The 26,781-nt window shown below is 46.9% G+C and overlaps 1 protein-coding gene across 50 annotated transcripts in view; it reads right to left on the bottom strand.

Annotated features, from left to right (window-relative positions):
- SORBS1 (sorbin and SH3 domain containing 1) overlaps positions 1 to 26,781 on the bottom strand; it is a 230,030-nt gene that overhangs the window by 25,765 nt on the left and 177,484 nt on the right. For 19 of the 50 annotated variants that reach the window (XM_060641958.3, XM_060641959.3, XM_078434640.2 and 16 more), the window contains 5 exons: positions 22,464 to 22,513; positions 12,958 to 13,130; positions 10,180 to 10,265; positions 6,887 to 7,054; positions 3,093 to 3,139 (listed from right to left, as the gene is read on the bottom strand). In XM_060641958.3, coding sequence (XP_060497941.1) covers positions 3,093 to 3,139; positions 6,887 to 7,054; positions 10,180 to 10,265; positions 12,958 to 13,130; positions 22,464 to 22,513 — 524 coding nt within the window. Of the gene's footprint in view, positions 1 to 3,092; positions 3,140 to 6,886; positions 7,055 to 10,179; positions 10,266 to 10,935; positions 12,412 to 12,957; positions 13,131 to 22,463; positions 22,514 to 26,430; positions 26,533 to 26,781 lie in introns of all 50 variants that reach the window. The other 31 variants (XM_078434618.2, XM_078434627.2, XM_078434622.2 and 28 more) reach the window with 5 other exon arrangements.

Genomic DNA, 26,781 nt, shown 5'->3' with positions numbered 1-26,781 from the left:
AAGAGTTGCATGCTCTACTGACTGAACCAGCCAGGCACACTGAAAGGTTTTTTGAATTAAGAAAAAAAATGACTTCAATCTTTTTCCATTTGCATCAAACCAACAGTGTGGGAAGAAAGTCTCTGACTGCAGTCTGGAGGGGGGGGTGCCTACTCTGCAGTGTGCCAGGAAGTCCCACGGTTATGCGACGGGTGCTGGCTCAACAACGAGGGCACATCTGGAAGACTTTACACAAAGTCAGCAGTGTGCTGAATGCAGGAACAAGGCAGACTTTGTGGGTCTCGCACTGGTAGACAAGATTCTGATCCTGAGGAGGCCCGTGAAGGGGACCTGGGGCATTTGTCTCCGTAAGAAAGAATGTCTTTGGCCAAGTTTTTGCTATAGCTCTCCTTGCCAGTGCTCTGAATTCCCTCCTCTCTTCACTCCCCAATCATGGACACATGGATGTGCGACACGCTCAGCATATCCACTCCTGCTGGAGATCTCTACGCCCCCTGCTTGGCCACCCTAAGTGATTTGCAGCTGGAGACGGCCCCACTGGTAAACAAGGAGGAGGATAGCTTGCGGAGGGCTGAGAGGTCTGCAGTCATGGCCAAAGGTGAAGTGCCATGGGGTGCTTGGGGCTGCCATCCTTCCTGCATTGGGGACCACATGCCCATGTCCCAAAGAACCACATGGCAAGGTCTGGTGGTAACAAGGCTTGAGAAACAGTAATATGATATATTTCAGATCTTTTCCAGAGTGTCACCACATGTATTAGTACAGTAGAGGCTCAGAGAAGTCCTGTGGGTAAGAAACCTGTTTAACTTGGTTGAGTTGAACACTCCTACAGAACACTTTTTCAAGTAACGTACTGTGGAGAAAAGTAGAACCCAGTGATTAAAGATGTTTAGAAGACTCAAGTCAATGGATCTGTCACTTGCTCTATTTTTTTTTTATTTTTTTAATGTTTATTTTTGAGAGACAGAGAGACAGAGAGACAGAGAGAGAGAGAGAGAGAAGAGGGGCAGAGAGAGAGGGCAACAGAGGATCCGAAGCAGACTCTGTGTTGACAGCAGCGAGCCTGATGCGGGGTTTGAACTCACGAACTGTGAGATCATGACCTGAGCCAAAGTCGGATGCTTAACCGACTGAGCCACCCAGGTGGCCCCTGTCATTTACTCTTTTAAAAAAAAGTTTTGTATGACTTCACTCATATGAGGACTTTAAGAGACAAAACAGATGAACATAAGGGAAGGGAAACAAAAATCATATAAAAACAGGGAGGAGGACAAAACAGAAGAGACTCATAAATATGGAGAACAAACTGAGGGTTCTCCAGGGAGAACAACCCCTGCAGGGGTTGTGGGAGGGGGGATGGGCTAAATGGGTAAGGGGCACTAAGGAATCTACTCCTGAAATCATTGGTGCACTATATGCTAACTAATTTGGATGTAAATTAAAAAGAAAAAAAGCTTTGTTAACTGTTCTAGGAGGGAACTTGGTGTGATAACAGCACTGAGTCAGGAGGAAGGAGCCCTCTCTCCAGCATTAGCAATACTGATAAATAGTGACAGTTCTGTCTCCATCAGCCCTCTCCCTGTCTTCTGACAAGGTCGCTCTGAGGACAAAATTGTTCTAAGACATTTTAATGAAATCTACACAAATATAATCATCACAATACCATTCAAAGATTATGTGGGTCTTGCTCAATTCAAAGAAAAAAGGGGAAAAGATATTGCTTGATTAAACTAAAAATCAATTTATATACCTCTGTTATCTTCTCTCTGGTTAAAAAGAAGGGGCAGGGGAGATGCTGACTTTTGCTACATTCTGCAAAATGTTTTATAAGCATTGCCTCAGCTGCCCCGCGATAGTGGCATTTTTATGCCCATTTTATAAATGAAGAAATTTGAGGTGGAGCTTGGTGACCCTGTTCATGGTCACAGAGACAGTAAGTGGCACAGTCATGACTCATGCACGGGGCTTCCTGACTCTAGAGCCCATCTTCCCAGCACACTAGGCTGCCACTTCTCATGAGCCGATAAGCTAAAGGACTAGAGTAATTACAAACAAACCCAACACAGCAGATTCGTACGTAGGTCCGGGAACTGTGGCTTGGTCACGTTTAGCGTTAGGAGAAGATCAGGATTATGGTTGCATGGCCTCTCCATGGCATTTCCCAGCGTCCAGTGATGGAGAACTCTCCCTCCCATCACCGAGGATGGAGATGTGGGACCTCTATCAGCAGGACGATGGGATGGCTGCTGGTATTGCCACCAGTGGAAACTCATGGCCCATTTTAACCCATAATTAGATAGGAACTGAGTAAGTTCCTTGTGGAATCCAGTCTTTAGTAGCATTTGCCAAATTTCATTCCATGGAGATAGAAAGGCTTCCTGGTCATGTGAATTTAGGTAACACTGGGTTAAATGAGCTCATCAGGTTTCTTCATTGAAAGCCTTCTAGAGCTATTACTACGTCAATAGCAAAGTCTCTGGGGAGAAAGGGGCATGGGAGATATGGAAGCAGTGGTTCCCAGATTCATTTCTAGCATGGAATACTCTTTTCAAGAAATATTTTACACAGCTAGCACTTTGAGGAACATACTTAGAGAAATGTTGGTTTTCTGTGGGTTCCCGTAAGCTTTGAATGTCGTAAGATGTTGTAGCAAAACCGAAAAAAAAGTTATCTTCCTAGAAACTGGTTCTGGTTCTTCCAGAGAAAGAGTGGGTCAGATTTGGCCTCCGCTTCATCAAGGAAACTGAATCCCTGTATAGGAGGCAGCAGGGTGGCATGCATATGGTGGTAGGAGCCCAGGCTACCTGGATTTGAATCCCTTGCCTCTAGCACTGACCAGCTTGGACGAATTCCTTACCCTCACAGCCTCTTGGTTTCTCCATTACTATAAGGGGGTAATAATAGTACCAACCCCAGAGGGTTCTGGTGAGGGCTGAATCAGTTAACATATGTAACTTGAATAGTCTTTGGCACGTAGTAAACTCTATAAATTACTGTTTTGAATCATTGCTGTTTTTCCTCTATCTCTTCTCTACAAGTGAGCTGTGTTTCAAAGAGGCAGTTAAAAATAACAACAAAGTGGTGGTACTTACTTTAGGGTCTGAGCTTTAAAGTCAAATTTGGCTCTGGCAGGTCTCATCTAAACACAAGAAACAGTCACAATTTAAAATCACAATTTATGTACAATGGAAAGGACACATTTTCAGAAGTTTCCAGAAAGCAAAGCAGAAAAATTCACTCTAACTAGTTCATTCTGGTGTAGAAATCTGGGCCAAATTCCACTTATCTGACCTCAGTAGAACATTAGATGAATGTTTGATCAACTATGTCATGCATGAGAATCTCCCCAAGGAGGGCCAGATTTGGGGAAGAGATGCTTTGAAAAGTCTCATAGCTGAAGTGCTGTTTCCCCAAAGCTGACCATGACTATTAAAAACAACAACAACAACAACAACCACACACACACACACACACACACACACACACACACACACCACTCAGAAGTCCTCAGACATTCCTTATCTACTGTCTCCATCTTTGGGGGACATATTCTATTTCTCTGACTTAAAATTATGATTTGCAAGTGGATGAAACCCTGATTCACCTCTCATGTCATCTTTGACTCCATATATTACTCATGTTCTGTGAGATCACCTCAAAAGCCAGACAGAGCAAGCCTTGAGTTCATTCTCTTTCTCCAGGACTTCCCTCCCTTTTGGGTATTCCTCTCCTTCTGGATCCCCCAGGCCTGGAAGTCCTCCTCAGATTCCAGTTCCTCAAGTCTGTTGCTGAGTCACGCCAGCCCTCCCTCCAAAACCACACTCAGGTCTGACCTCTAGTTCCTACACGTACAAAGCTTCTTTTGACTTTGTGTTCTTTACGCTTCCATCTACAGTCACGCAAGAGCACAAATAACATTCTCAAATATTTCTGTCTGTCACTTCCTTGCTTTGAAGTTGGCCGAGCCTCTCAAGTGTCCCTCAGATCAACTCTCAATTCCTAACGTGGTCTCACACACTTCCTCTTCAATATTAGAGGACAAAGTGGGGGGTGGGCGGTGGGAAATGGGAGACTCAGTGAGGAACATAAAATGGTATTTAAAAGCTCCATCAAGCTTAGGGTTAGGTCCGAAACCCCTCAGTGATATGTCCCTTACGTGAAGGCCCCCAAAGCTGGGATCTTGTAGGAATTTTCTTTAGGGTGATGAATTCCCCACAGGAATTTATTTTTGCATTTTCACGTCGATGTTTCTATCTGTTCACATATATAGTACAGGTCAACTAAACGACTACTTTATAATCAATGCCACACAATTTCAGTGCCCGAATTTGTATCTGTCTGTGACCAAAGAGCACAATTTAATAGTTGCCAGCAAATAAGAAAGATGTGGAATGAATGATAAATGACAAGTTCACAAGAGAAGGCCAGATGACCAACATTGTAAGGACAAAAATTTCAGGGATTCCAATTAAAAAACAAAAACAAAAAAACAAACGTGGTGGTTACCCCAGGACAGCCAGCTGTAGAGCTGTGTGAACTTTAAAAAATGTATACCAAATAGCACCATATTCACACTTTGAGTGGCAACTGAGTTCAGGCAAAATGATATCACCTGTTGGTTAAACTGAGTTCTACAGGTGTGCAATTTACTACTTAATTTGTAAACTGGCTTAGGCCAATACTGGGGATTGGTGAAAACAAAAAAATTTTTTGCCCATTCAACAGAATCCACACATTACTCCAGGTTGAGAAACACTGATTCCATTGAGCTGCTAAGACGTGTCATGAGTCATTGTTGCCTATACAGAGCATCATTGCCCTGTTTATCTGTCTCTGTCTCCCTGAGGCCTAATCCATTCCTCCCTCTCTCAGCTTGTACAACGATGTCACTTGCTACAACAGACACAACTGCCAGGAGGATGCCTCTTCCACTACACTCCCAGCTTCCCAAGGACACAGCCTGAGTCCTATTTCTGCCTCTGCACAGGGTCTCGCACAGAATTGGTGGTCACTCGGGTTCTCCTCAGTGGGGCTGATGTCCATCTACACAGCCCTGTGCACCCGGGACTTGCTGGTCCCTATTTTCCCATGTCTGTCAGTCAACATCTAGGGTAGTGATTCTCGGGGCGTGGTCCCTAAACTGGCATCATCAGCATCACCTGGGAAGTGGTTAGAAATGCAATCCTTGGGGCCCACCCTAGAATTAGAACCTTTGCGGATGGGCCCCTAGGAGATTCTGATGAGCGCTCAAGTTTGACAATCACTGCTCTGGAAGGGAGGCAGGATGGGTTAGGCAGCTGGCCTGCTTCTCTCCGTGGTTGTGCTGCCCTAGCTGCATTTTCACGTGCCTGTATTACCTACACCTGTAACCATGCAGCCCTCTGGTGCCTTCCAGGTTCCCCTCCTCTCCATCACTTGCAAGCAGGTGGGCCTGTGAATGCGGATAATCTGTCACCAGAGCCTTCGGAACAGGGTGGTTTTGTGGAGCTGGAATACTGGGGGCTGTCTTTCCCTGGCATCCGAGTGACTCCTGCCAACTTCTGCCTCTTCCTTGTTACATTTTCTTTTTCTCCATCACCTTAGAGCCTCCTTTCCCCTTCCCTGCTCTCCTTCCTTCATTCTGGTTCTTTTCTTTGTCACAGAAACCTTCCACTTCTTTGAAAAACAGAACAAAAACCATTTGATGAATAGCCAGTGCCTCTGTCACTCAAAAGGCAGAAATGTGAATATCAATCTATTACATCTAAAGATTATAAAACTATATATGCTTTGGTGTCACTTGCCCAGTTCCCTGCCTCCCAAGCCCCAGACACACACACTTCCCCAAAAGGAGCTAATCCTTAGGGAGCCACTGAGGGCTACATGGCAAAACATACCCTGACACAAGACACAGCATTTGGCCAGCATAAGAATTTCAACATGTTGTCGGGGTGCCTGGGTGGCTCAGTTGGTTGAGCCTGACTTTGGCTCAGGTCATGATCTCACGGTTTGTGAGTTCGAGTTCCATATCGGGCTCTCTGCTATCAGCACAGAGCCTGTTTCTGCCCCGCCCCCCACTACTTGCACTCTGTCTCAAAAATAAACAAAACATTAAAAAATTATTAAAAAAAAATAATTTCAACATGTTGATCTTAGTGCAGGAGGCCAAGGCCCAGAAAAAAATCACTTCAAAGGTTTATGCTTTCTTTGTGCCTTTTGTAATATTAAGTTTTATAATCTCAGCTGAGAAATGTCAAAATTAAGGGAACAAACGCAATGTCTCTCAGAGGGCTCTCTCACTCTGTGTGGGCTTATCCTAACTGCAAAACTCTTTGGGTTTCAAAGTTTTTCAGTGAGGCTGTAGCACTGCTAAACACCCTTTACAATTAATTCATCAGTTAATACTGAGCGGCAATTTCATTCTCTGAGATTTCGGGACCTGTGTAAATGGCGTAAGTAACACAACGCTTGCGAACTTTTGTAGTAAGTTTCACAACACCATCTCTTCAAAGAAGACTCATAACTGACCACACTGCAGTTACTAATGCACACGCACTAAAATATAAAGTTTCTAGGCAGAATGCACAGGCAGCACAGTGTCATGATAAAATGCAGGATGTAGAGGACTGGGTTCACGAAGGCAGGCGACGCTCTAAGGCATGCAGTGGGGGCGGGGGGGGGGTGCCAGCGGATCCCGGTCCCACAGCCAGGCATGCTTGAACATACAGAGCAAGGACATAATGGGACTCATGTCCATGACCAGCCGCAGAAGAGCCAAAGCAAGCCTATGGGGGAGCCAGGATGACAGATGCCGTTTGGAGAACTAATTTGGCCTACAGAAGGCGATGCTGAGGGGAGGCAAGTATCGCTTTGGGTCAAGCAGCAGACTGAGGCGACCAAAACAGACCTCTGACCCAGATTTCCTTTTTGCCGTATCGTCTATATTGAGGAGGTCCCCAAAGCGCTCATTAGTGATAAACTGATGGTGCGTCGGAATGACGCCCGTGTGGCGACGAGCTGCAATATCGGCCTCTTCTTGCTCACGCTTAAGTCGTCTCTGGTCCGCTAAAAGTTTCTGCCATGAAATTGCATAAAATGGGCAGTGAATCATCTGGTCCAGGGTATTGGAAAACTGCCAACGACACAACTGAGGAGACAGGTGCTGGATCAATAGGGAGGAAGTTCTGAGGGGCAGGCGTCAGACGGGCTTTATGGCCACAACTACTACATCCTTGGTGTAACCACACTCCACGCGCTCCGTGTAGGAGGGAGACAGCACTGCACGGGAAACATGGGGAGCACTGGGACATGGGGGAAGGACGAGTTCCAGACAGTTACACTGCTTGGAAAACCATCCTCTGGCTCAGCCAAAAGCCTCCTGTCCCCAGTACATGGCAACAAAGCCCAGGTCCCCCAGGGGGAGGTGCCCGGAGCATTCACAGGCATGCTGGGCTGGAGGTGGGGGGCTGGGAGTGCGAGCCTCACCTCGTTTAGGCAGTGATGAGTTCCCAGTGTATTCCCTTGGTGGGGCCAGGGCTGGCTGATTCCTGCTACCCAAATCTGGGCCCTTACAATGCAGGACCTACGACAACTAGGTCATTTTTGTGCTTCCTTAGTCTGTTATTCTAATATGCTCTGTAGAGATGCCCACTCCAGAAAATACGGCACCCCTTATCGGCTGGCCAACGCTTCCTCCGGGCACAATTTTTAGGAGGCCTTTGCATGTGAACTAAAAGCTATTTATGTGACTGGCAGACAACATCAATTACTGTTGACTGATGTCAAGTACTTTCTTACTGTACTTTTTACTTAACTGTTCTTCGTTAGGTGAAGTGAAGCTGAGTTTAAAGGAGTGATGTAGAATATAAACATAGAAGATGAAGAATATGGGTACCTGGGTTTAGAAGAAATACACTCTCCTCAGTTAAGGAAATGGTCATCTATTTCTATTTTTAAAGGCTTTTTCAAATAATTCAACAATGTTGCATTTTACCAAATGTTCTCATTTCCTATTGAAAATTCTATGGAGTAGAATTTTAATGTGTCTTCTTATTCCCTACCAGTTGCACATTCCTGGGATTAACATTCCTTATAGAAAGGCATTAGTTAGAAATGGTCATTCTTAACATTTTCATAAGACATTAGTCATCTTCCAGCAGGCAATTAAATGCCTCAAGGGATATCCAGCCCCAAAGGATGGTGGGCCTGATTTATCCATTTTTCTCCAGGGTCTGCAAATAATCAAGTAACAACTCATTAAATGGCTGTGGGATGTCCAGTGCTCAGATAAGTTGTTGTAAAGATTAAATGAGAAAACACGTGAGAAAGTGCTTTGCAAAGCCCGGTGCTGTCGAAAATGGACTGGCCCAGGAATCTGGAGCCCTGGTTTCCAGCTGTGCCTCTCGTGTCAGTTAACTTGCTACGTGACCTTGGGCAAGTCTCTACCCCACTGGAGTCCTTTCCTGGCTAAAACAAGGGCTTGGCCAGAGGACTACTAATGTCCCTTCTAGGACTGACATGTTCTCACTTTCAGAAATGCCACTATCATCAATATTAGGAATAAAGCATTTGCACAGAAAAACGTCAAGACCGACACTCCGTTAGCTGGAAGTGTGAGTTGTTTCTGTATCAATGGTAATGGACCGAGGTTTGAGGCTGCCACGTCCCTGGTGCTTGGGCCACGGTTACATAAAATCAGTGAAAAGTGGATAGCAATGGAGCAAAGCTCCCAACCCAGTGCTTGAGTCTGACCTCAACAAATCCATCATTCCCACAGATTAACCACAGAAGGCAAATACCGTGAATAAAGACACGACATTCTTAAGGATTTGTGAGCCAGCGTTATTCAGCAAACAAGCTGGTCACCTTGTGAACGCACCTTATAATATAACAATTGGCAAACCGACCGAGTAAAATATGCCCCCCATGTGGCAGGCACGATTCTATTCACAAAGCTTTCCATGTTGGATACTAGTGTTTATACTAATAAAATGGAATGTCACCTTCTTTCACTTTACATAGGTGGGACCCTTGTATCTCAGTGACAGTGACTAGAAATGAAACAGTTTTGTGGCCTGACGGACACTCACTGTAAGTCTGTACATCAAATGCTTCCTTGTTTTCTCCCCCCTGGACAGGTGTAAATATCTTCATGAATATGGTGTTATGCCTGGAGAGGGGGAGCACTATGGTCTTTTTGTCTCAGCAGCAATGACTATCATCATCCAGGACCCCCCCCCCCCCCTTCAAGGTCAGCCTTACCTTAAATCCTTAAGGAAAACCCGCCTTAACTCTGAAACCACTCAGCAAAACAGAAAATAGGAAAAGGGTTTCAGACTTTATAGGGAAGGGGCCAGAGTTGCATACACATGAACACTGTCCCCTACTGCCACCAGGTTCAAAGCCATTCTTCCACTTCTTAACTTGATACAGGAAAATAGTCATCGGAGATGGTTTAATCTATAGGACCCTTTCCCCTGGGCATGCAAAGGCCAGAAAGCATGCCTTATAACACCACCTTATCACAAAAGAAGCTTAGGATTTTTGCCCATTTAGCCGATATGCAGAACTACCTCTTCCGAAATCCTTTCCCTGCCTTGTCAGTCATTCCACTGCAGTACAGACATTTCAGCAGCTGCGAGAAGATGTGTGCGTCCTGAATTTCTTGGGGGGGGCGGTTCCCCAACATTTACTAGGGTGTCTCTCCTCCTCCTGAGTTAAAGGCAACTTCGTCAAATTGTTTTATAAAATGTATCATGGTGGTTATTATTTCTGTTTCCTCTTTCTCCTGCTGCACCCTTCCCAGTATGAGTTGTGCTTTGTGCCAAAGAGGGGTGGGCAGTATGGGAAAACACGTGGGTGGGTTTCCTTAGAGAATACCAAGGTGGGTATGGGGAGGGGATGAGAGTAGTGAACCCCAGATCCCCTCATGCAGTGGTAGGCAGCCTCTTTCTGAACCTCTCCTGCAGGGGCGCTGGTGAGACTTGGCATTTCCAACCTAGTGCCTGTGGCGAAATAAGTCCTACTTTTTGGAGAAGCGAACAATTGAGCTCAGGTTACATAAACACCCATTTGTGAAAATGCCAATTTTTGCTTCCCATTGCTAGGTCAGGTCACCTCTGTGACAGATGACTAGAATGTTTGCTTCCTTCCTATTTTTTATCTGCGTAAGAGCTAAGAGATTTTAGAGATAGCATTTACCTCTTTATCATCATGACGCCTTCGAATAAATTCTTCTGTGGATTCCAAATAATCAGCAGGTATAAAATGTCTTGGTGATTCTGAATCTTCAAAACAACAAAGTAGAATTAAAACAGGCAAAGATTTAGTGGGAAACCAGACTGGGATAAGATTTTACCTTTCATCCGTTATAAATATCAAGTTTTTACAATCATGGATTATTGACCAATAATCAAATTCTGAAGGACAAGAAAAACCAAATTCCTTCCCCCTCAGCCCCACTTTTTGGATTTCCTTGTAAACTAGCTTAATACAAAGAAAACGAATCAGAAGGCAAAAAGTGAGCAGAGAGAGGACCTTCTTTGAAAAGTGTCCCTACTAAGAGGCGTGCAGGACCTTACAGGGACACACCATACACTCACACACACACAGGGCCACTGAGAGAGGCTGCCTCTCAAAAAACCGCAGGGGGACTGAGGATTGGTGTGAACTGCAAGGGGTTCAAGAGCTCAAATGGACCAATTTCTCAGATGAGCTAAACGGCCAATTTTTCTTTCGAAACAGAGTTTGGTGGTTAGTCTAAATGACATGGGGGGGGGGGGGCTTTGTTTTTAAAGAAGTGCAGCCACTACGAGCCATGATTAATTGCCAAGCAAAACAAACAGAAAACAAAGGACAGACCAGAAAATGAGCACCAAGGGCACACGGGAGGAGGGGACAAAGCAAGCAAAGTGGAGAGACGGGTGAGGGGAGACTGGGCAAATACACAAAGGCCACCTCCAAGGGATGTTCCCAGTTCACTTTGTGGGTTGTTGTTCCTGTCCAGGCCGTGGTCTGAGGACGGCATGGAGTTGCCATTATTAAAGGCCCTCAGGCAGTCCTCTGGGACCACAGGTCTTCCCTGAGGGGGCTCCAAGATCCGGCTCAGCCTCGCCATGGTGTGTCGGGAAGACAGGCGTTTGGGAACCGAGGGCTTCCCCCTAGAGGGGGTCTCGTCCTGATGGGGCTGGCTGGGGAAGTCTGGCCTCTGGCCTGCCAGAGGGGCTGAGAAGTCACCAGAGGGAGGCTGCCTGGGGTGGTACTGGAGGGGCTTTTTCAACCGGAAAGGGAGGGGGCTCATTAGGTAGATGTTCCTGAGGAGTGTGCTCCTGTCCCCTCTGAGATCTGGGCGCCAGTCAGGCTGCCTGGAGGTCTGCTGCTGCTCGTGCTTCCGGATGGTGGTGAAGCGGGTATACGAGGCCGGGCAGGTGCCCTTGCACTTGGTGAGGCGGTGCTTGGGGAAGTCTCCGTGGACACTGCCGCTGCTGCCCTCTCTGCTGTCGCTGGAGACGTTTGAACAGTGGTCGAGCTCATCAGAGCAGGCAGAGAGGGGCTCAGAAGGCACGAGGCCCCTGAAGCCCAAGGTGGGCTCGGCCATACTGCCACACGTCGGGGAGGCGTAGAGCCCCCCGGGGTTCATCCCGTCCACCTCCCTGGGACGGAGCTTGGTTGACTCCAGGAGGGACTCAGCCGAGCGGGCCGAGATCAGGCCCCTCCGGGACAGTACAGGCGTGGGGGACTTGCTCAGCCTCCCGGACAGGTCCAGGGACGGCATGGACCGGGACCGCTGGATCAGCTGCTCAAAAGCTGTGATGCGGGAGGAGACGGTGTGCTTGGGGATGTGCTCTGAGCCCTCCTGGCTGGGGCCCAGCTCACGCCTGGCCAATGTCAGGCTGCTCCTTTCAAAGTGGGAGGCAAGATCTCGCACGCTCGAGGAGGAGATGGAACCCAGGAAGAGGCCAGCTCGGTTGATCTGGTGCATGTCCCGATAGAACATAGTGAACTGCAACCCGGCCCTTCTGGAGAGAGGGCAGGGCCTCCTGGCGCTGGTGCCACACTCCTGCAGGCTCACGGTGCTGCTCGACTTGCTGTCCCAGTCCCGCCGGGAGCGCGTGAGCAGGTTCTCGATGCTCCCGCCCACTCGGAGGGGGAGACCTCTTTTGGAATCATTCAAAGACAGTGAAACACAAAGGTTCTCACAGCTCTGAGCCTTTTCTGCTGGCAGTAAGACGCTCTTCTGTTCCTGCAAAAGAGCGCTGGGAGCAGAGAGCCTGGGTTTGAATTTAGAGGGAAGGATTTCCGAAATGCAGGCTTTCGCAGCGGACAGGGGTTTCTTGTGCTTACACAAGGGGCCTAACGCATTGCTAGTGCTAACTGGTCGGCTAGGAACTGAAGATGAAGAAATCATGTGAGCATTCCCACCTTTACGATCCACTGGAAAGCATGCAGAATAAAATAAACAGACCCATTAGGTTAAAGCTGAAAGCCGCTTTAAAAAAAAAAAAAAAAAAAAGAGGTCACATGCTCATTTGTCATAAGGGTTTTGTGTTTTTTTTGTTTTTGTTTTTGTTTTTTTTAGTTTCCAGTCGATGTCCGGAAGCAAAATAATCTGTGCTGCAAAGCAGGTGCAAAGATGCAACGGAAAACGGCCACCCTGCTGGAGTTATGGGAGCTAAGGCTCAGCTCCGTTCTCAGAAAAGGGAATCAGAACAAGAGAGAGAGAGAGATGCTTTAGGGAGAGCAAGGTTGGGGTTCAAAGGAAGGGAAGCCACTAATACCAGAAAGAAAAATGGCCGGTGAGAAACTAGGGGAGGGGACTAAGAGGTCTCCAAGGCCTGGAAATGGACCTGCGCAGGCAAAGGATATCCTCGTAGCTGGAAGTCACCCACTGCTGACATCCTGATAACGGGCGTGGATGGGTGACAGACACCCAGATAACCGTGCAGATGAGCCAGAGCCCTGCAGGCTTCCCCCAGTTACCTTTAGTGGAGGCCGAGCTGGAGGGTCGCTTGAGCCCACTCAGACCCTGGAGAGGGATGTCTCCACCTTCCAGGACGCTTTTATAGATCTGCCTCTCATTCTCCAAACTAGCAAGATCCCCGGGAGCCCCATCGGATTCCCTCTTCACTGCATGGAAGTTGGAAGAATATATACTAAAGACAGTGGAATTTTAAGAGAGAGAAAAAAAAGAATGGAAGTTAGAATTTTTAACATTTTTCTAAAAAGCACATTACCACCTGAGGGCAAGAATCACACTTCTTGGCATCCTGATCAAGCACTGTCCTTTCTAAAGGGCAGTCTTACTTAGAGTTCTTCAGACAACACAAGCCCAAGGGTGCCCCTGAATGCTCAGGAATAGTGCTGGAACAGCAAAGTGCTCTAACTGAAATGATGGCATTTGGGGGCATCCCAGTGGCTCATTGGGTTGAGTGGCCGACTTAGGCTCGGGTCATGATCTCGCAGTTTGTGAGTTTGAGCCCCTTGTTGGTCTCTGTGCTGGCAGCTCAGAGCCTGGAACCTGCTTCAGATTCTGTGTCTCCCTCTCTCTCTCTGCCCCTTCCCCATTCAAGTTCTCTGTCCTCTGTCTCTCAAAAATAAACACGTGTTAAAAAACAAAGGAAAAGGAAAGAAAAGAAATGACGGCATCTGTGCTTTAAAAGAGTAACTCTGAGAAACTCTGTCTGGGGAGGGAGGGCTGGGAGAAGGGGGCGGGGAGGGCAGGGTGGGTGCTGGGGGACAAGATGGCACAGCTGAAGACATGAGCGGAGCCTCCTCTGACATGTTGCCAGCCAAAGTTGGTGACTTCAAGTTCACCACTTGGATTATTTCTCTGGGTTATTCTTCACAAGCACTTTGGCTGATGGAGCACTGAAGTCAACAATTATCCTGGGTCTCCAGGAAAACCGGTCACCAAAGGGGAACCTGGGATTCTATATGCCATTACTATCCCAGCCACATTTTGCACCAGCTTCTTTCAAAATTTGTAGTCAGAACCTTTTGAAATATAATAGGAGTATAAACTCTTGCTCATTTGCATCTTCTGTTTATTTTTATCTTGTTGAAATTCTAGGTATTTTTGCAAGTTACCACAAATCCTTTTAGGAATGAGGTGGGGTACAGAAAAAATTAAGAGCACTTACTCACTGAGCCCTTCCCTTCCCCTAATCCTTGTTTTCTTTTTTAATTTTTTTTTAACGTTTATTTATTTTTGAGACAGAGAGAGACAGAGCATGAATGGGGGAGGGTCAGAGAGAGGGAGACACAGAATCTGAAACAGGCTCCGGGCTCTGAGCTGTCAGCACAGGGGCCCGATGCGGGGCTCGAACTCACGGACCGCGAGATCATGACCTGAGCCGAAGTCGGTGCTCAACCGACTGAGCCACCCAGGCACCCCTAATCCTTGTTTTCTACGCCCTCACCCACTGACACACGGAGACACACATATACACTCACTGAGATAGTGAATGACCTCCTTCCCACAAAAGTACTCAGGCTTCTGCTAGGCTGCTTTTTAGTCCTACTGAATTCGGTTTACTAGTATCCGTATGGATTTTTTAGCTCTGAAGATGGAATTGCTTGTCCCAATATTTTATGATGAATATTATCAAGTGTATAGAAAAATGTAAGGAATTATATAGTGAACCCTCGTATCTTCTGGACCCCCAGATTCTACACAGAACGCTGGACTGCATTTGCTTATCACATACCTATCCATCTCTTTCCCTCTACCCATCCATCGATGATGGGATTATTCTTACATATGACACAGCCTCTGGGTCCCCGGGGTCACAGATAATGACAACGATGACTCTACAACAACGTGGTGACAGTTGTGTATGGGGGAGGCTTGACGGTCATTCTCTCTTTAATCCTCACAAACAATCCAACTTTTCCCATTTTTGGATGGGGAAAGGAGGCACTGAGAGATCAGCACTTGTCCAAGCAGCCACCGTCCGTGCAATGGCAGCGCTGGAACTTGAGCCTTGTCGTTGGGCACCACATGGCACCCTCCACTGTACTTTTATATGTAACATTTCCCTACAACCGAGGAGGCAGTGCCTTCCAAGAGCCCAGGCTTGCACAGCACAGGAGTCCTGAGGATGCTTGAGCTCCGTGTCACTGTCAAGTGTCACCTGCCATGAATGTACCCCTGGGACAAGTGGCCCTGGAGCCCAGGAGTCAGAAATGGAAAAGAGGTGGAGACTCTGGTAGAATAGGCCATGTCTGCACCTCAGGGTACATAAGTTCCGCTGAGCAATCCCATTGCTTCTAGCACTGGTGACATCCCTCATGGTAGCCACCACTTCCTAGCTCCTTACCATGTGCCCACCACTGGCTTCCAAAGCTTTCCATGCTCTATTTCAGGAGACTGCCCAGGGGAGTCAGGATTCCCCGAGGTCCTTCTCCTCACTCTCTCTGGCCCCATGTCAGGGGATCAAATGCTTTTCCCCTTTTCTCAGCCAAGACAGGAGAACATTACTGAACACTTAAGGGGAAAGAAAATCAACTCTCAAAGCTGAGAACTTAAAAGCATGCGAGTGACCTGGGTCTACAGAGCAGCCTCCAGGGTGTGTCTCCAAGAGAAGAAACCTCTGGAAGGGGCATGATACAACAAATCTCTTTCTCCCAGGCTGTGCCCTTACTGGCAGGGGGCCCGCGAGCAGGTCCATGAATACACTCAATAAATAATATTTGTTGAATGAGTATGAGGTCAAATTCTCTGATGGTAAAATTGGTACACGTGATCTAAGGATTTGCTTTGATTTATGCAATCATGTTTTTAGAAATTCTTTCACAAGTATAAGAATTTCATCACATCTACTTAGGCTCCTGGCTCCTGACATCAGGGACCATGGAGTCATCAGAATGGTGGCAACAGTAAGACTGCAGGGACTTGGCACGGCCCAGGCCTAGGCTGCCTGTCCTTACTGGCACCCTGGTCCCCGATTGGAGGTGCCCACTCCCACCCCCGGAGACAGAGGCATGGCTCTGCCAGGCTCAGAGGCCTGGGGACAAGGGCTGCCACCCACACAGCTTCTGGCTCTCCTGTTTCTACCCGCAGGGGTGCTCAACAGTGTCCCACCCCTCCTCCCCACCCTCTGATTGACACGGCGTCAACTCCAGTTAGAAGGCAGGACGACCCATAAAGGTGATTTACCAGCTGGTGGCACTATGTGCCACTTTAAATAAATGCAAGCTCATCTAAGTTACAGGCTTTAATTAATTAATTAGATAATTAATTAATTAACGAGAGAGGGTACAAGCGAGCAAGGGGCAGAGAGATGGGGGGAGAAAGACAGACAAGCGGGGCTCACCTGAACTGGGGTTTGAGCTTACGTGATGCAGGGCTCCAGCTCACCAGATGTGAGACTCAAGCTCACAAACAGTGAGATCGTGACCTGAGCCAAAGTCAAATGCTTAACAACTGGGCCACCCAGGAGCCCTAAACTACTGGCTTTAACTTTGAATTTCATAATTAAACATAAATCTGCCCCTTATCTCAATTTCCCTTTTAGAGCCTACCCTCTTTTTGGTTGCATTTTCTGACTTTTCCTTCAGCTGTGGTGACGGGACAGTCTTTTAAGCCCTGCTGGCCTTGGTTTGGGGTTCACAGACCTCCCTCAGCACCGGGGAGGGACTGAAGGAGGTTTCTACCCTGCTGTCCTCTGAAGTGCCTCAGCCTCGGTCAGAATTTCCAACACAGTCTTCTCCAGGTCTGCCCAGCTTCATCTGGTCATCACTCTGCCATGATTTCATACCTCTCAGCCTCACTACTTGTCAGAAATCCCCTCCTGCCTGCAGCCACTCCACTTTCTGGCTTCATTCCATCCATTATCACCATTTTGTCCTGCTTCCCCACCAGAATGACAAACCAGCAACTCAGGAAACCTCTCAGAATGGATTTGCTATAGCTAATTGTTTTCTTTCTGATACCAAAGCCAACATGCTTTTTCCAGATGTGTAAAATTTCCCAACTGGGGTCTCCTATAAGTTCTGGAACAATGCTTTAAAATGTAAGCTGTCCATCAGATCTCCTAATTATTGGAAAGACAGACATCATTTGTCCCATTGCACCAAAGGGAAACTGAGGGCCAGAGTGGTGAAGGCAACTGTTGAGGGTCACAGAGTTGTTGGGTCTTTACTGTGTTCAAAGAGATCAGAGAGGATGAGAAAAGCCCGGACTGATGAGAAAGGCCCAATCAGCACTGGCAGCTACCGACCACATAACAAAACAAGCCAAGTTCAGCACTGGAGCTCAGCTCTCAGCAGCTTGGGCTGAGCCAGTTTTCAGTTCAAAGAGAGCAGCAGGCCAGGAGGAGACAGGCCAGACAATTCGCCCTCTGGCTAAGATGCAAAGGGGGCTGAGTTTCAAGGGGATTCAACGAAAACACTCGCTGGAAACACTCGCTGGAAGAATAAAGTGAGGAATGGAGTAATCCCCTTAGGGCCAACTACTTGCAACTGTATGACCAGGTGGGCTCTGGGGGACCCCAGCCTGACTCCAGAAGGCAATGTGCAGCAGCTAAGGCTAACCTGCTGGGAAGCAAGCTGTTTCTCAAGTTCTTTCACCTGTAAAACTGTTAAGTATGGTAAGACTGTCCAAGAAATCCACCGTCAAACCTGTTACCATATAGACCTTTCTTCTGAGCTCCAGACACATACATTGAAGTGCCTTCTGGAGAGCTCCACCTCGGTGTTCCTCAGGCATCTTAACCCCTACATGCTCCAAACCAAGCCCGGCTTTGTTCTTCTGTCTCCTCTCGCCCAAGACAAAAAGCCCAGGGAATCAACCCCTTTCTCCCTCTCCTTGCTCCCCAAACCTAACCAGTTACCAAGTCCTGCTTCCTCCCTGTCCTACACAGCTCACTTCAGTCCCTTCCCTTGACCTCCCTGGCCACCGCCTCACCACCACTTCTGTCTCCTCCGCCCTGACTCCCTCCAGTCATCTCTGCAAATCATTGTCAATGATATTTCTAGAAAAGCTCTCAGTAGTTCATTCCACTGCTCATTTTATACACTCAAGTATTTCTTGAGCATCTATTAAGTGTGAATCACTCTTCCAGGTGGAGCTTCAACAGGGAACAAAACAGGCGACAAATTCCAGCCTCATGGAATTCACTGTTCAGAACCATTTGTTGTTTTTAGCAAGAAAAAAAAAGCGCAACTTTTTAACTGTGGCTTTGGAGGAGGAAGTCTAGAAAATCTTTAGCCTTTGTACTGCATGAAAAAAATTACCTTTTATATTTACAGTATGTGATTGTTACTCTTTCTGGGTCCCAGCACTGCGTTTACCACACCAGATTCTAATTGTGATTTACAAGCCTGTGTCCCCATCACACTCTGAGCCCCTTGAGGGCAGGCAGTTCATCTTAACTAATCTTTGCATGCCCAGTGCCTAGCACTGCTTTTCAATAAATACCAGTGGAATAAATGACTCTATAAAATTAAATGCTTACATGCAGATTTCTGAAACATTTTCAAGGCCCAGGAGAGTTTCATATAGTTCTTCAGGTGAAAATTTGTGTTTTGATCTTAGGTTAAAAGAAAGTGTTTTCTGAGGAAAAAGCAGTGTGCTCTTGAGTGCCACTTGCTGGCCAAATAGAGAAAAGCCTCTTTAGTTAAGCAAAAAATGAATTAGTGCTAAAGAATTAGTGCTAATCCATGTCAACGATGAGGGGCACCTGGGTGGCTCAGTCAGTTAGCATCCAACTTTGGCTCAGGTCATGATCTCACAGTTTGTGGGTTCAAGCCCTGCATCAAGCTCTGTGCTGCCAGTTCAGAGCCCGCAGCCTGCTTGTGATTCTGTGTCTCTCTCTGCCCCTCCCCGCTCGTGCGCACGCCCCACTTGTGTGTGCATGTGAGCGCGCTCTCTCTCTCTCAAATAAAAAGAGAAATGACAATGATGAAAATCATCAGATCTTAAGTCAGGGCTGACTTAAAATCTGATAACTCTAGGGAAATAAAATACAAAATTGGACATTGTGATTGCAAGCATAAAAAATATATTTTTGGGGGTGCCTGGGTGGCTCAGTTGGTTTAGGCATCTGACTTCGTCTCGGGTCATGATCTCATGGTTCATGGGTTCGAGCCCCATGTTGGCCTCTATGCTGACAGCTCAGAGCCTGGAGCCTGCTTCAGATTCTGTGTCTCCCTCTCTCTCTGCCCCTCCCCACCCTCAAAAATAAAATAAAACAAACAAACAAATACATATATATTTTTTGAAAGTAAGGACTGGTAGTTATACTGGGATATTGGGGCTATGGGTGAATTTCTTCCTCTCTGTATGCACATTCTTTTAACAGTGTGATATGTAGTCATGTTAATTAATAGAATTCTAAACTGTCCAAGATATGATAAGAACGTAGATTTAAAACAACATCATCACTTCTCTAGTGACTCATTCTATCTATCTATCAATCTAGAATTTTTTTTTTAATCCCAATGTTTTTGAACCTGGGCTGTCCTGCGACTCCTCCTTCAGTCTTTGGGGTTAAGTCAAGTCTTGCCAATGTTTCTTTCAACACGTCCTTCCCAACTATCCAGTCAGAGGGGCCAGATTCAGTCTGCAAAAGTTGCTGGCCTCAGTGCTGAGCAAGTTGGATGCTAGTTAATAAAGACTCCCAGGCACATTCATTGATTCAGCAAACATTTGCTGTGCACTTCCCCGAGTGTCAGGAAGTGTGCTGAGGCTGGCTCCCCACCAATTCCAAATACAGAAAAACCTTACTCATTTGAAACAAACTGGAAGGAAACCTAGCCTGACTTATTGAAAAATCCCCAACTGGTAGGATAGCAGGAAGATAAAACTCACGTATTCCTGCCAAGTAGCTCATGAGAGCCAGACTATGGCTGAAACAGAGGTCTTTGGAGACCTAGCTCAGTGACATAAATAAGAGTGCTTGATAAATGAACACAGCAAATATCTTTAGGTACACAAATACTCAGAACGTCTGAAAGCCACGTGCTCTTTTAAGCAGTTGCGTTAGCCCCCTTCAATCCTGCTAACACAGTATTACAAATAGTTGCCTATGTTGTTTTTTTAATCCCTCAGAACCAGTCAATTGTAGCTTGCTTTCTGTGAATTCACTGCCCAGTTCTGAGTCAGTACGGTGCAGATGAGAGTTTACTGCCAACATCATCCACTCTCCTAGAACTTCATTATTCCTCTTCTGGCTATAGCTCGGCTGGGTACCAGCTGTGGAATTGTGGGCATCACATGGCCTTATGTGCTTGTTTCCTTGCCTATAAAATGGGCATCAAAAATAACACTTGACCCTGGAATGGTGAAAGGACTAAGTGAGGGAACGTACATAAGATGTTAACCATACGGCCTGGCTCATAGTACATGTTCAATTAAGTCACTAAAATTATTTCACTCAAGACCTGTGCTCCTAACTTTGACAGCCTGTGGGCACTGCTTTTTCTTCTGAAAACTTTTACTTAACGATTTATTTTATTAAGTTATTATATTGATTGATTGTACCCTAGGGGGCCCAAACCTGAATACTTTTAATCCTTTAACCTCCTTCATTCATTTGCCACTTTGCCTTTTCAGCTACCAACATCCTTCTGGGTATGTGTTTTGCCCACAAACTACTAAGGGACTGTATCTTATGCTCTTATTTTAACACTAAACATCGTGCGTTAGATCCAGTAAGAATTCACCCATTAACTAACGCACATTGACAATTTATTCACCCGGCCACCAGAAGCAGCCTCTTCTGTGCCATGTACTCTGGGGAGATGGGGAAAGGAAAGGAGGTTTGGGGGAGGGGGGGGAGAAGGGTTAACACTGGGCAATCCTGAAAACAGTAGGGGCAGGGAAAGATCTGGAGCAATCAGCCCAGCAATCACTGGGCTGTGTCAAGACTGTCAAGGGGACAAATAGGTGGCTCCAGGGACCACGGAGAGTTTGCAGGGAGCTGTGGCCTCGAAGACGCCCTTTACCTGCAGGTAGCCTAAGGTCATCTGGTGGATGTCACCTCTGAAAGAACATCTCTGGGGACCTAGACGGCCTGGGACTTGTTATCCTTACAGCCAAAGGCACATCCCAACTAGCTCCTTAATGACAGTGAGCCTCAGAGCCCCGAGTGGAGGGAGCTCAGGAAGGGGGTCCCGACACCATATCTGAGCTCTGAGGTCTATAGCACTGCTGGTCTGATGACCAAACCCGCATTAGGTGTGACAGACTTTATGCCTGGACTTTTCCAAGAAAGCAGGTAACTTCCCTTCTAGCTGCTGTCCTAATGTAGCTTCTCCATTTCTTACGCTCTGGGGTAAATTTAATCATAATCATTAACCCGTATTTATAGGGAAAAAATGAACAGAATGGATCTAGCCAGAGATTTGGTGACTATACTAAAAGAATTAAGATTTTTTTCCAATTTCCCACTGAAATACCCTAAACCCAGCTGATTGATTTTCAAATGAAACTACTCTTGTAGCATGCCTTCTTTGGCAAGGGAGGTAGGACATTCATTCCCAAGTGACCACAACATATGCCAGAAATTCCATGGACTCAGCTTTCAGATTAAAGCCAGGCTTCTATTTGAGCAAAGGTGAACTTTGCTCACTGTGGGGTTTACCCGATGCCAATGGGACAGGTACCAGTTGTGCCTTTTCTCATCATATTTCAAAGAATGAGATACGGATACGATGGCAACGAGAAGCAGCTCCCACCACAACAAGCTCCCAAATGCACTGGGTGCATCAGGTACTACGGAGATGTGGCCCTTGCCCTCAGGGAGCTGATAATATATCAACAGATAAATTATCTTGTGTTCTTAACACAAGAGCATGATTCAGGTATTCAGCAACAGAACAAGGGCCCTAAGAGGTGCCAACATTGGGGACAGGGAGGCTCCGGGCCGATCTGTACCAGCTCAGTGCTTGCCATGTGCCGTGTAGGTGACGGGTAGGGGACGGCACTGGAACATGTCAGCCGTGTGGCAAGTAATCTGGCACAGGGCTCAGGATGGTCTAGGGAGGCGGAAAGGAGACTGGCGGCTACTCCGTGGAGTGGAGTGTGCACGCATCACCCAGGCAGAATCTGGACTGGTATGAGGAAATAAATCCACATCTCGCAAGTTAGCCCCCTCTTGGCTCCACCTTTCCCCGTGAGAGGTGCTGCCCGAGGACCCAACTCCCCGCCCCTTCCCCTTTATATCCAGTGTGGCCCGTCTCAGTCACACACCCCAACCAACAACCAGCAAATGAGTGAACTTTGATTCCAAACTCAGACAGACTCACATCCTAAAGGTAAAGATGCCCATATAGGAAAAAGCTTATCAAAAATACTACAAGTCATCACAAAATTAATTTAGAAGAGGAAGAGAAAACAGAAAAATAATTTGAAGAACATAATCAAATTGCTGCTTATCACCAAAGCCACTAGACTGATGCCAACAAAACACCTGGGTCCAAAACATAGCCTCTTCCCATTTCTGACATTAATACAGTAAGCCATGTAAATGGTGGCAACTTACTATCCAGGAAGCTCTGAAGAAATTTCTGGAGTGGGGCTGACCGTCGAGCTCTGTAAAGGTCAAAAAAAAAAAAAAAAAAAAAAGAATGTAGATCATTTATTTTACCTCAGACACTCCAAGCCAAGGGGAAAGAGAGCAGCCCCTTTCCTTTCCCAATGTAGCCAACCAAGGACCTTTGGGAGATGGGGAGCTTGGCCGGAAAGGTCTAGGTGCTGGAAGCTTTCTGGGCCAGCGGGCACTCTCGCTCTCTGGGTGCACTGGAAGATGGCCCCCTGGCTTATGCTTAAATATAGATCCGCAGAGCAGATAGCCCACCATTTGGCCAACATGCATTAGTGACGAGGACAACACAGCCTTCACCGGCTTATCCCCAGCCCTCAGAGCCCCTGGCCAAGCCCACCAGAGAGAGACTCCTTCATGCACCCAATGCCACATCCAGAGAGAGGATCACCTGACATCTTAGGTACAGAAAGTACAAAAATGCATTTGAAAAGACCACACTGTATTTAGATCATTTGTTCACCACTGCAGGTTTAGAATGTGGAAATGGGGGAGAAATGCAGTTTCACAAAACCCACGAATGACCACTTCAGTCTGAGTGGGGGAGCATTTTATAAAATTACAGGCCACTACCCAATAGAAAGAAAACAACCAAGAGCTACATGCAGAGAAAAGGCAACATAATTACATAGTTGAGGGTTTCTGTTGTCTTGGAGGAAAAAAGGCAAAGGGCTCAATTTATTTAAAAATAATGAGATAGTTGAATAAATTGATGAAAAAGTTAACTTTTAAAGATACTCCTAACCCCAATGGTGGTTATTTCAAGGGAAATACCCTATCTGGAGGGAAGGAGATACTAGGGGGAAGGAGAGAAACACCAGGATAAAGAAAGGGAAGAGTGACCAAGAGGGAGGAGAAGACTGGACAGGAAGCAACCTTCATCAGGGCTCACCTGCCTGGTCCTCTGCCTGCCGAACACCCACCCTCACCTGCTGGGTCCCTTCACTTGGGAGGACACCTCTGCCCCAGGATGAGAACACTGCCCTCCCCCACCCCAGCTGCCCATCCTTACTCCTCAGAGAAGGTGCGGCTCTTACCTCCACGTTCATCCTTCCAGCCCTCCTGCCCATCTCCCACCTTGGCACCTGTCCCATTCTGGGTGTTCATCCACTTTGAGGATGATGCCCTGGTCTCCATCTTGGAAAAACTTTTGCATGACCTTGTGGAGCCCTCTGGGAACATCTTCCTTCCTTCCTTCCACAATCACATATTTTCAGTCAGTGCTGTACCCCTGGGGGACCCCCGGATTCTTCTCTACCCTGGCTCCCAGCAACTACTCACCCAGCAACCTCCAAAGATTTTTTTAGAAACCTCCAGTTTATCAAGTCCATTGACCTTTCCTCAGTCTTCTTCTGCTGACCTCTCTGGAGCACTGGGTAGTTGTACTTTCTTCAACTCTCTGAACTGTTCACCCTCTGACTCTCCCCCTTCTTCTCCTGTTCCATGCCATCCAACATCCCAGGGGGTAGCTGCTGTTCTCTCATCCTTCCCGTTCACATGAATCTCCTTCCATCTTTCATCTGCTCCCAGGGCTTCACCCATCACTCTCTTCAGGTGGCTCCAATTGACTTTATAAGCCCCTGCCTCTTTCAGGACACCTCGTCTTAGATTTCCAGCTGCCTACTGGATATTCCCTACATGATACCCAACCAATGCTTCAAAAATAAATCACGTAAAACTAACCCCGTCTTACCACTGTGCTGATTTTCTCCCCATCGATCTTATGTGATGTATGAAGGTCCTCACCCCTCTGACTTCCTAGCCAAAACCCTAGAGTTGCCTCTGTCCCCATCCATCCCCCAATTCTTTGTTCTACACACCAGTTAAAATGTCCTGTTGCAACTTCCTCTGTGAGCACTGTCACATCCACCCCTCGCCTCCCTTCATGCTGGTGCTGGAGTGGGGGCCCTCACCCTTCCATGCTGGGACCACTGCAGTAGCCTCCATGCCTTCTGCACCTCCAACTGGGGGTTCTCCCTTCAACTTCACCTCTCTAGAGTGAGGACACAGACTTTCCAAAAAACAATTCCAGAATCACAACATTGGTCTGTAGACAAAATCATCCCCTTAGCCATATTTTCTGAGCCTCTGTAATCCAGGGTTAACCCTCTTTCCCATACCTACCTTCCACTACTACCGAGTTTTCCATTACAGGTGACTTTTCTACTTTATTCCCTGCATACATGCTAAATGTGTTCACTTCTGTGCTCTTGACCATGCCTCACATGGATGCCCCTTATTTCTACCATGTACCTAGGTTGCACCCATCCTTTAAGATCCCGGCTAACTCCTTGGAGAAGTCTTCCACAAGGTCAGTTTTTCCTGGCACTCAGAGCCCATACCATTCTTTTAGCTCTTCGCAGGCACTGCTGTGCATTATTGGAGAGCCTTATGCATGAGTGTGACTAAGCTGTCATGTTTCTGAAGGCAAAGTTCACACATCAGACCCTTCTCTGTGCCCACCTTGCCTGGGTAGTGGTCCATGTACTGGAAGCCGTCTCTAACTTCAAGGAGGCCTTAGCGAGTTCAGTAATTCTCCAGCTGCCTTCCCTCCTTGTATGTATAATAGAACTGCTCTTATTAGACTATTTTGAAAAGTGACCCCTGATTTGTTTTAGGACCTGGAATCTTCACGCTCCCGTCCCGCCCCAGAGCACTCTAGGACTTACCTGAGGTTCTCACTCTCAAACTAGCTCAGACCTTCCATCCCACAGAGGCTACAACCAGTTCCAGTCTCCACCCTGGCTGGAAACCCCCCACCCCCTTCTCCCTGCTCCATGATATATCTGTCTTGATTGTGTGCACTGTGGCTCACCTTTGTGCCTCACCCAAGTTCTGAAGAGGGGCCTGGGTGCACTCATCCTTTTGTGATTCTGGATTCCCGAACCCCAGCTCTCCTGATCTGCTTTCAGTTCTGCAGCTTCTGACCTTATTTCAGCCTGCCTTGGCTGCTGCCATAATCCCGTGGGCTCCCTACTCCTTCCCTGGCTTAGGGTCCAGCACTCACAAGACTTCATAACCCAAGTCTCTCAAGACCCTCCTTGTCTTAGTTCTGCTTAAACAGAACACGACCCACAGGATTTCCCACTTTTCCTGCCATGGTCTGTGGACCTTTCTAGCCTCTCCAGCAGTGACTGCATTCCTTCTTTATTTTCTGTAAAGATACCCTTTCCTTGTAAGAGTCTTTGTTATTTTGTCAGGGAGCCCTGGGGGTGGTTGTCCAAATAGTTGGTATGTTTCTTCCCTTGGCAACCCATTTACCTTGGACTCTCTCTCTCTCTCTCTCTCTGACATATCCTTTAATAAACCACATTTTGACATAGCTCTCTTTAAAAATACCCATGCAGGTTGAGTTTCAGATGCTTGTTTGTGGCCAGGCTGTCTGGCCTCTGGAGTGCATTTTTTCATGGAGAACTTTCTAACCTTCCAAATGACAAATAGGAACGCTCTGATGGTGCCAGGCACGTAAGAGGCACTCAAATCACTGCCACTGTGTTTTTGAAAATGATCTCTGAGGTTGGCATCTCCCAAGGCTGCAAAAAAACAAGGAAAGTGCCCCCCAAAAATGGCTCCCTGAAAATCTGGAGAAGGTATATGGAGGCAAGGGAAGGAAAGGGTCACCTTCTGAGAGCACAGAAAGAGAATGATAAGGGGGTGGGGTCATTTAAATCACCAGCCACCCTGTGTATATTTGAAAAGTCTCCTTTAAGGAAGATGCCAAGCTCAAAAGAAATCCAGGCAAAAATTAGGTTGGTGGGAGAGGAAAACAGGAGTCAGAAAGCCATGCAGCTTAAGAAGAAGCAGCATTACCACTCATTGCCTTGCCTGTATTGAAACCAGAGAGCAGAGGAGAAAACAAAACCGAGCTGGAAGAGGAACCGACAGCGTGAGAAAAACTAGGAAATACCTGTGACAAGTTTGCCCCGGGTGCTTTATTAAGCGTCTCCGTGTTTTCTAAATCTGCCTCTAACTCTGCTGGGCAGAGGTTGAGATCTGTTTCTAGATTAGTCTGGTTTGAGAAAGAAAAGATGGGAAAGCATGTTTTAGTTTAGAGGAGAGGCAGAAAGAATGGAAGGTTAAGTTTGAAAAATGAGCTGGTTTAGCGCTATACTTTAATAAGGCAAAGATGGCATGACTGAACACAAGAGTTCACTAGAAATCAGGTGCAGACGTGAAAACAGAATGCAACATTAGGCAGAGAAAATACAAATCCTCAAGTCATCAGAGCTCCAAAAGGCTATTCTACTCGCTAGAGAGA

Source organism: Panthera onca, chromosome D2 (genome assembly GCF_046562875.1).
Source record: "Panthera onca isolate mPanOnc1 chromosome D2, mPanOnc1 haplotype 2, whole genome shotgun sequence".
Taxonomy (NCBI): Eukaryota; Metazoa; Chordata; class Mammalia; order Carnivora; family Felidae; genus Panthera; species Panthera onca.
The sequence above is the reverse complement of the archived record's forward strand: the minus strand, read 5'-3'. Positions and strand labels throughout refer to the sequence as shown.